The sequence below is a fragment of the Triticum dicoccoides genome, chromosome 3A, assembly GCF_002162155.2.
Source record: "Triticum dicoccoides isolate Atlit2015 ecotype Zavitan chromosome 3A, WEW_v2.0, whole genome shotgun sequence".
NCBI classification, from domain to species: Eukaryota; Viridiplantae; Streptophyta; class Magnoliopsida; order Poales; family Poaceae; genus Triticum; species Triticum dicoccoides.
Genome location: NC_041384.1, coordinates 681,751,113 through 681,761,742, shown reverse-complemented (window position 1 = coordinate 681,761,742; position 10,630 = coordinate 681,751,113). Strand labels below are relative to the sequence as shown.

The window sequence follows — 10,630 nt, the reverse complement described above, 5'->3', positions numbered from 1 at the left end:
ATGGTAAATATATGAATTGTGTTCTTTTAAAAACAGTTGCAAATTTAGGAATTTTGCAATCCACACATGGCAAGTTTTAGGAAATCTGTTCTCTAAAGAAGACATGGAAAAAAATTGTGAATGGGAACATGGCAAATTTAGGAGGTATAACTTCTCCCGTAAAAAACATGGAAAAAATGCCATGGGAATGAAAAATTGTTAAGTTGCAATCACACACACACACACACACACAAAAGGAATTTGCCATGGCGAAAGTATGGATACATGTAAAAAAAATGGATGCATGGCACGTGTTGAGACATGGCAAAAGTAAATTATTTTTAACCTAGAAACATGGTGAATTTGCCATGGCAAACAAAAATTGGAGATATGGCAAAATAAATTAAGGAACAACATTAGGAACTCCAATACAAAAATTAGAGCAATACATTTATAACCAATAGAAGGCCAAAAAAACAAGCTTAAAGAGGTAGATTGGGCCAACTAAACTAGTTTATGAGACTAGATCGTGCCAAAATTGTTAAGGGCTAAATAGAAAAGGTGAATTAGGGCATCTCCAATGCCGACTCTCAAACCGTCCAGATACGTTTCGACCGCACGGTCTGGACGTATTGTGCCATCCAACGCGGACATGTATCGATCAGTTGGACGGTTCGGGTGTACTTTCTCCAGCAAACCAGAGACAAATGTAGGGGGCTTTGCGAGCGTCGTCTGTACAAAACGTGCCCGCGTCTGACCGCCCTGGCCCACCCATACAACTGTCCCTCGCCCGCGCGCATTCCTGCTCAGTGCCAGCTGCCAACAATCATGCCGCTGTAGAGCGGCCACTCCACATTGAAATCGGCCGAGAGCGGACGCAACCTCTCACTGGCTCCGCCATTAAAGTGGTGCGCCGGCCGAGGGCGCCGCTTGCATCGTGTCCCCAGTGTCTGCGCCTGTTCAATGCTGGCAACGTGTTACTGGATGGGACAGAACAGATATCTACCACATCCGTTCGATGCCCCATTCGTCCATATGCTGCCATTAAGCAGGCTCGCCAGCCGAGAAACCCACTCCGTTGCCACCCATTGACGTACCCAATGGCTGGCCTCACCAGAAACCGCTATTTAAAAGAGGCAACACCCGGTTAACTTCATGCCACAACACAAGCCGCTCCACATCCTCCTTGCACCGCACCCGTCATGACTACAGGAGGCGAAACTCTGTGAGAGAGCCTTTCCACGGAGATGGAGCACACGAGGTGGCCGCCCTTGCGGCCGCCCGGCAGAGCCGCTGTGCCAGGCAGATCGAGGCTGGCTTGCCGGCCAACTTGCCCGATGTTTCTGACAACGAGGGCGGTCCCACGTTGGAGACGGGCTCCGACGACACCGCCCTGGCGCTCGTGCCTGTGCACGCCGGCTTCACCATGGAGCAGGCGCATGTACACTACAATGTCGCCATGGCGGATGTGCAGCCTGCGCCGCCGCCTATGCTGGCGTTCTAGCAGGCGCATGAGGAACAACGGTGTAACTTGTTCCTCCTGGAGCAGCACCGGCTGACGGAGGGCACGATCTACGGCGAGCGCGTGAGCGAGGAGGCCGTGGCGGCTATGGCTGCGACGAACCCCAACTTCGTCGCGGAGCAGCATGCCATCTACGAGGTTGTCCGTGCTCAAGTCGCCGCTCGCCAGGAAGCGGCCGCCGCGGAGACGCAGTTGCAGGCAATCACGGAGGAGAACAACACGAGCCGCACCTCCTATGCGCCGCCGACGAACTTTCAGGTGGCCCGAGCGGACGTCGATAGCGCGTGCCCTACCATTTTCATCGTGGACTTCACGTCCACCGGCGGCGGATAGGTCGCGGACTACTCCGAGGATGAGTAAGGCATGGGAGGCTGCAGGGCCTTGTGTCCCATGTGGGCCAGTCTGTCTCCCGTGTTCTACTCTTTCTCGCCGGAGAGCACCTTCACTTCACGGGTCTTATCGCCGGTGCTTATGAAGAGAAGACGTCGGATGGAGGAGGAGGTGCCAGATGAGGAGACGGCAGATGGAGGACATGGTCGCCGTAGTTTTTTTTGTTCTAAATGTTTGAAATGTAATGAAAACCCGCCATGTTTGCATGAATGACGATTTGTTTATGTAAATTATATCCGAAATTGAATTAAATTCGACTGTGTCTGCACAAATTTCGTCTTGTTTGTTCGGATGGTAGTTGAAACGTATGCGGGCAGTGTTGGAAGGCGGCCTCCCGCATCAGTGTGTGCAGACTGATCCCCCGTCCATGGACGGATGCGGGGGTCGCCGTTCGAGATGCCTTTATTTGGCTAGAATAATTAAATTTCACCAATAAAGGAGAATGCATGCACTTCCCTGTCTCATCTAACTAAGTCAGGTGACACGTGGGCCATCACATCCGCATCCCCACGCTCTCTTCTCCGTCTTCCTCTTCCAGGCTCGGCGGCTGGACCCTCGCCGTGGCCTCCTCCGTCGCGGCCTCGATCAGAACCGAAAAAGATCGCCCAGTACCAACGAAGTGGAAGGACAAAGCCGTCGTCAGTGTCATGTTTTGCGTCTCGTCGTCGTTCACGGATTCGAGGTAAGGCGGAGGCGCTGCGCCTCCTCCAACCCCTTCCGATCTGCTTATCTGAAAGAGGAATTAGAGCAGCAGAGACTGCATTGTCTTGACGATTTTCCTCGTCGATGCCTCGATAATATGCGTTCTTCTGTCTATGCAGGTCTTATGCCTCGATTTGATTTCTTGCATTAGGAAGTGAAGATTGTTATGCAAGTGTCTGAACTTTTCTTAAGGTCTTATGCTCCTCTGCACCCATGTAGATTGTTATCAAGTTCTTTTTCTGAATGAATTGCTGTAGATGGATTTTCGGATAGATGACTACAATAGATACATCGCAGCAAACAATGGGAGAAACTATACTGTTTAGTTCCACTGTCAGGTTTTGATCCGTGGAGTGAAAATTGGGTGACGAGGTGCCCTGTCTGACCGAGTTTTATACCATGAACTATACTGTCCTCTCCACCAGCAAACAATATGAGAAAACTACCCGAGCTTCCAACCAAATGCACGTCGACATATAGCTGAAAACACTTTCCATTCTTCCTGGGGCGCAAGTGCTTGCCTGGCTATCGGGAGACGCATACAGATTAGATCACACATTCTTAATCTGCATAAAGTTCTGCTTCAAGTAATAGTCAGGCACTAGTCCAAGAGCTACTCAACTGATTTGAAGCAAACGGATGCCTACATTACAGGTGACTATATCATGACACACACCAGTTCATCTTTGAGTCGCAGAACCAAATCAAAGCACACTGATATCACGCTGTACATTAATAAGAAGTCAAATGTGTCCACAAACCTCACATTCTTAATCTTTATACAGGTTCTTTTTCTGAATGAATTGCGGTAGATGGATTTTCGGATAGACGACTACAATAGATAATACTGTACGTCACAGCCTAACGGATCACTTCTCACTGTGTAGTTCCACCGTCAGGTTCTGATCCAAGGGGTGAAGTTGGGTGACGAGCTGCCCTGTCTGACTGAGTTTATATGCCTAATATCTTTGCTTCTGTCTCTGCAGGTCTTATGCTTCGATTTGGTTTCTTACATGAGCAACTGAAGAGCCGTGATTGCTGTATGTGTCTGCACAGTTCAAGTGGATTGGTAAATTTTGGAACTGTGTTGGCTTCTCCACCAGCAAACAATTTCGATTCTTCCTGGGGCGCTAGTGCTTGCCTGACAATCAGAAGATGCAGAGTTTCAGACAGTTTGTGTCACACATTCTTAATCTAAATAAAGTTCTGCTTCAAGTAATAGTCAGGTACTAGTGCAAGAGCTACTCAGCTGGTTTGAAGCAACGGATGCCTACATTACAGGTAACCATATCATGGCACACACCAGTTCATCTTGGAGTTGCGGGACCCAATCAAAGCATACTGATATCACACTGTACATTAATAAGAAGTCAAATGTGTCCACAATCATCACACTTTATTACATGATACTGTACACAAATGCATACGATGTTTGATACAGAGGAAAGCCACACAAATTCAAATCCAAGCATAGATACAACCGTTTATGCTCAATCGGAGCCACTAGGCACTCATGTAGAGCAATTAAACGGACATACTTAAGTTGTAATGCACGCAGAACATAAACACGCAGCAGAAAAAAAATCAACAGACAAGAAGAACAGATTGCAATCCACACTAGGACACGCAAACCACACCATGCGATCAATGGGAGGCCCTTCCAGTGTCAAACCTGTTTCTTCCAGCAGAAAGAGAATGTTGCAGCATTGTCGTCATCCTCTTCTTCATCTTCTTTTTGCTTTCCGAAAAAGGCTTTCGCCCTGCTTTATAAATAAAGCATCTCCTTTTTGCTTAGTCTTGACTTTCTGGTCCATTGAGTTTAAGACTAGGTTTGTTTTTATGGTTTTCAATGGCCTCTCTCACCTCAGGAGGGACTTGGTCACCCTTGAACTCGAGCTCCTTCAATTTGGGAAGTTTGTCGATGCCGGAGAGAGATGTGGAAGATGACCAGACAATCTTCTCGAGCCTAGAAGCAGACCCGCTGTTGAAGACAATCTTGGCGATGGCGGAGCAGTCAACAACAAGGAGGTTGAGCCATAAGAACTCATCTTTTTCTAATGTAATCTCATTCTCTGTTCCACTAAAAGAGTTCTCCAAGAGCATCAGACAGCGTATATTTGGTTTCTTGGTGAGCAGTTGTAGAGCAGCTTGCTCTAGCAATGTACCACGCAGAGTCAGCTTTGCTATATGTTTGGCTTTGTCAAATGATGACAGCAAACTGCTGCAGAAGCTGCTGTTCAACTCGAGCTCTTTCAATTTAGCAAGATACTCAACTCCAGAAATAGAACATATGCTGGTGATAGACAAAACCATCTTCTCGAGCTCACTGGCTGCACCATCCTCAAAAATGATATTAGTCAAGTCTGAGCCCTCAACAACAAGGTACTTGAGGCATCTGAATTCACCGTCCTTGAAGTTCAGCATGTGCTCGGTGCATGCAATGTGTTGGAGCCTGACACACCGTAACTTGGGCAGCTTGGCAAGGACTTTCAGATCATCTTGGCTCAGCAGAGTGTGACCTAGAGTTATCTTGGCAAGTTTGTTGTTGTCACTTTTTATGAACAATGGAAGAAGACGCCCATTCTGTGTGGTTCCCTTGATAGTTAGAGACTCTAGAATCTTGGGATGGTTCTTGACAGCTGGTAACTCTGCCTCGCATGGTGTGGCGACGGGAATAGTAGTGATTGACAGAGAACGGAGGCACTCATGTAGGTCACTGATCGTCTGAAGCAAATTCTTGAGGTGCTTATCCTTATCATCGATAACCACACCTAGCTTCCTCAGCTGCCATAGCTTTCCAATATCTTTTAAATCATGACTGTGCTGGGCCTTGACATTGGACAGTACCTCCATGTTTACCATTTTCTCGATCCTATGAGGAATCCGGCCACTATAGCCAAAATTGCTTGGATCAATGTGACCAGCAAGCAGACGCTTCAGCTTCAAGAGCAGGATATTTGCTGTTGCATGTTGAGGTATCTCAGTTTGTCGGATATCCAATACCTCTAGCTCACGGAGGTTGTTGATTTCATTGGGTAGCTGGGTAATATCTGTTCTCCTCAGGCTCAGATACTTGAGCAGTAACATCTTGCTGCAGATATCCTTGAGGTACCTCTGGTTCTTCCCAGCAAAGCACTGACACCCTTCTAGATCTAGCACCTTGAGCAGGGACACTTGAGATGATTTATAGAGCCCCTGGAAGAATTTATCAATTCTATCAGAGCTCCGGAGTTGGAGATCGTTGAAAATGGAGAAGTGGCGAGCCAAGTGATGTGACAGTCGTGTCTCCACAATGTGTTGTTTTCTGGCGATTGCAGTAATGAATCCATGAACCGGATCACCAACGATGCAGCTCTTTACATTTCCTGTGGTACCAATATCAGCAGGATAAACAAGGCACCGGCCAATGAGTGTGTCAAAACATCGGTTGGCCTGACGCATAGAACTAGGCCAGTCTTCCTTGGATGTCAGCCCTTCCGCCACCCACCGTGCAATCAAGGTTGACCGACTGATCTTTTGTCCGGGAGAGAAGATAGCTAGGTACAGCAAGCATGACTTGTATTCTTTAGGCAGGTCATTGTAAGAGAACTTGACCATCACCTTAGCGATGCTGTTGAATGATGCTGTTGGCAAAGCCTGCAAGGTGCTGTGCAGCTTGTGTAACTCCTCACCACTCCTCTTGGGGTTAGCATACAAAGCATGAGTGAAGACCTTCATGCAGAATTCATGTGGCTCACACTCGTACAAGATATCATGAAAAATTTGGGGGTTGTAGCTGTCTTCATTCTTCTGCTGACTAGTAAGCTCGAGCACTGTATCATGGTAGAGGCCAGCAAGAGAATAGTCTATAGGTTCAGCCTGTGGATAGCAATAATCTTTAGCTTGCTGGATGTCCTTTGCAGCGGTTACGATCATTAAATCGGCACTGCAGTTTAACAGACTCAAAGAATTTCTGATATCCTCACATGTGGAAATATCCATCAGCTCATCAACTTTGAGCATAAACAGGGGGCATTCATAATTATTCCGGAACGGATGATAATCCAAGTTATGTTTAATCTCTTCCACGAGCCCCTTGATCTTGAGCTGCTCTTTGAACTCATGCTTCATTTTATCCATCATCTGATCCACAAAAGAGGCAAATATATTTTCAGAAACAATTTCTGGATTTTGATCCGGAGCACCAGGATCACCTGCTCCTTCACTTTTGTCATATTTGCCTTGCTGCAGCTCCCGCAGGATGTCTTCCTTTGCGTCATGGATGAGTTTTTTGACTTGATCCTCACCTAGTGTAGTCGTTGTGGTCTTTGCAGCTTGCTTGTCCAAGGATCTGTCTTGAGCCTGCAGGGACCTGTTGTTGTTGCTGCTGCTGCTCTTGGGGAACAGCTTCCGCAGGATGTGTGCATATTGTGCCTCATCGAGCTGAATCCATGCCATCTGCTGACTTTTGATTTCTCCTTCTTCTCCGCTTCCTTCTTCCTCCTCACTATGTACAGTCACTTCTCCTCCTTCCTCCATATGCTTGCCTGTTTCTCCTCCTTCTTCTTCCTCCTCATTATGTATTGTTATTTCTCCTCCCCCCTCCTCCATATGCTTGGCCGCGGATTCTTCTCCTTCTTCCAGCCCCATATGCTTGGCAGCTTCTTCCTCTTCCTCTTCGATCTTCTTGTCCTTTTCCTCTGCTTCCATATGCTCCTTAAGCTTCTTCACGATGATGTTGTTGCTTTCCCATGCTGGTAATCTATGCATGTCTTTGCTCTTCCCTTTTTGATCTTGTTGTGGAGATGCTGTCTGGAGCAGCAACTGAAGTAGTACGTCCAAGTCCAACTGGTCAAAATCACCCTGCAGCTTGTCACCCTTAGGTAGTCCATCGCCCTTTGCTAGTCGACCTTGAGTATCACTTTTGATTTTGTCAAGCTTTTCATAAATCTTCATCTTGTCAATATTCTCCTCGATGTCAAGAAGAGCAATAGCTCTCTTCTTTTCATGGTAAATTTGCCATCTTCTTAGGTAAACATCCCAAGGGTCAAGATCCACCTGGCCTTCTGTGCCTTGCTCCTGGGGGTTGGATTTGGCACGCTTGAGCTCGCGCAAAATGTAGAAGAGAACCTCCTTGGCTCGTAGCGGCGCAAACTCATGGTGCACAGCTGGGATGTCAACCACGACAATGCGATGGTAGCCGCCATTTGGGTTTTGACTGAAAAGCCACATTTTTTCTACAAGAGCGAGGAGGTCCTGATATGTGTAGGGTGCCACAACGACCATGGACAAAGTTTCGCCGGCGTCTCCTGGAATTCCATTGAACCACTCCCATAGCTTTGCCCTGACGTAGTCGTCCAGAGTGCGAGGCTCGGTGAAGGCTCGTGGACCAGAATGGCTGCTGGTCGCCATTGCCCCCATGAGTTGACCGTCACCGTCTTCTTCTTCGTCATCCCCGGCCGCATAGCCACCTGCTGCAGCAGCCCACGACGACGAGGATGCCGTCAGAGCCAATTGCCCCTTCTCGGACTTGTCCGGGACCTCCACGCCGTACCTCAATCGCCGCTCGCCCACGTCACACGCCCGCTCCTTCAGCAGGCGCAGCTGCTCGGCGGCGCGGTGCTGCGCAGCCAGCTTGTGCAAGAACCAGGTCGCCCACCAGAGGTAGCCTCGGAGCCCACCTCTGGCACGGTGGATGTCGGGGTTCCCCCTATAGAGGTAGAGATCGATGCAGTTGTTGCAGTCCTGGGCGAGCAGCCGCACCTGGTTCATCCAGGTGCGCACCTGCTCGTCGTGCTCGCCACCGGGCGGTGCCCACCTGGCCAGGTGCGCCAGAAAGCTCTTCATGCTCTCCATCTCCTCCTTGATGAATTGCACGTCATCCCGGACGCCGCGCAGCAGCAGCGCCTCGCTGCGGATGACGACCAGCAGCGAGCTCACGGCGCCTGCCGCAAGCTCTGCCATGGCTCCCTCTCGTTGCGCCGGCCGGCTGGTGGTTTCTAGTCGAACTGGTGGAGGCTAGCTAACTGGTCTCCCTCGCCGGGGGAGAGCGAGGCAAGCTGAGCTGGGTGATGACGACGACAGCGCATGGGATATGATGTTCTCGCGCGCCACACACAAATTTAAATTATCGGTATCGTCACAGACGCTTGTGCACCTTCTCTCACGCAACGCACCGATTTAACCATCTCGACTTGACTTGACGAAGGGTACCGTCAAGGGCGTTCACACGCTGTGCAGTCATTGACATTGGCTAGTTGCGTTTCCCACGGGCGGGAACTGGTGGCATCCATATCCACTACTGATGGTGACACTAGTTTAGACTCTTAAGCAGCCGGGGTCTATGTCAGCTAAGTGGCCTAAAATTATTTACTCATCTCTGCATACATCATTTTATGCATATCAATAAGTAAAATGAGCAGAACTTGAGCCATCAAAAGAAAAGAAAAAACACAAAACTTTAACCACTGAAAGAAGCAAGCTCATGTTTCTTATTGGTGCATACGGCTATGATATGTGAACCATTTGGACTATGTGTAATAAGATGATCATTGAGCAGTTCTTGCGTCGTGCTTCTGACTTTGTGTTCAAATTTTTAGCATTTTTACTGCAGTGACATCCGTTATGTAGGTGGCGGGACAGAGACCGGCTAGGCCTGTGTTTTGAATTTCGGCCGAAAAAAAGGGATTTCGGCCGAATTTCGGCCATCTCGGCCTAGGGCGAAATCTATCTTCCGCTGAAATTGTTCAAATTTGAGAAATTTTGGTCAAATTTTAATCAAATTTCAGTCAAAATTGGTCAAATTTCGGCTGAAATTTTTAAAAACGACCGAAATTCAGCCATCTCGGCCTAGGGCGAGAAAAATCACAAACCGAAAATCAAAACGATGGGCTAGGCGGCATGCTGGATGGTCTAGAGGAGGGCCTGTTTGGTTCGCTTCCTCAAAAAGCTCCCCAACTCGGTCAGCCATCTCAGACGTTGGATTTCTCAAGCCTAAAATTGAAATTGCTCCCTTTCTAAGTAGCTGCATGTGTAGCCTCCAACCAAACACTCCCGTAACGCACCCCTAGCAGTTGACTCATCAGAGAGGCATGTTGTACATTTCTTTTTCATTTTTGGGCATGTGGTAAATTACAATTACACATGCTTCGCTATGATGAGGCGGTAATTAACACATACTCGTTCTGGTTCTTTTTAGTCTGCATATAAGTTTTGTCTGAAGTTAAAGTATTTCTAATTTGACCAAACTTATAAAAAAATGTATCAACATTCATAAAACCAAATCAATATCATTAGATTCATTATGGAATGTAGTTTCATATTTATATATTTGATATTGTAAATGTTGATATTTTCTAATATAAATTTGGTCAAACTTCGCAAAGTTTGACTTGACACAAATCTTATACGCGAAGTAAAAATGACTGGAGGGAGTACATGCTGGCACTGGTGAACAGATGAGAGAAATTTGCTGCAACCATTTTAAAATAATTAAAGTTCTAGGATTTTTTTTCAAGTCAAGCTTCATTAAGTTGGATCAAGTCTATATAAAAATGTGTCAACATCTACAAAACCAAAATTATTCCATTAGATTCATTATGAAATATATTTGCACATTATATATATTTGATATCATAGATCTTTGCGGATTTTTTCTATAGACTTGATCGAACTTTAGAAAGTTTGACTTATGTAAATCCTAGAACTTTAATTATTTTGGGACAGAGGGAGTAATAAACAAAAAACACATGTAACATGGCAAATTTTAGACTGAGGCAACACAACGTCATGCATGCGACGCAACATGTTCAGCAAGTGGGCACCACTGCCTGGCGGCGACGGCGACCATGTGCTGGTGCACGCCACGGGGCTACCGCCGTTTTTAGTTGATGGAGAGATGTGGGAAGGTGATGTAAGCTAAATATAAACTATAACAATTGGTTGACACACAACAATCATATTACTGGGAGGCAGTTTGTTGAACATGTCTCGTGCACATGACAGAGTGGAAACCTAGAGAAGGAGAAACAATGATACGTGAAGGTTATTGGTGCAGCC

General features: G+C 47.2%; 1 protein-coding gene across 1 annotated transcript; it reads right to left on the bottom strand.

The window, feature by feature from the left end:
• Nucleotides 1-3,591: 3,591 nt before the first annotated feature.
• On the bottom strand, nt 3,592-9,032 carry LOC119270160. The gene has a single exon (XM_037552131.1). It carries the CDS (start codon nt 8,534-8,536, stop codon nt 4,385-4,387), a length of 4,152 nt encoding a protein of 1,383 aa, XP_037408028.1. The 5' UTR covers nt 8,537-9,032; the 3' UTR covers nt 3,592-4,384.
• Between the last annotated feature and the right edge of the window lie 1,598 nt (nt 9,033-10,630).

Excerpts from the sequence above, each read along its gene's own strand:
- LOC119270160 (XM_037552131.1), bottom strand. The coding sequence starts at position 8,536 with ATGGCAGAGCTTGCGGCAGGCGCCGTGAGCTCGCTGCTGGTCGTCATC.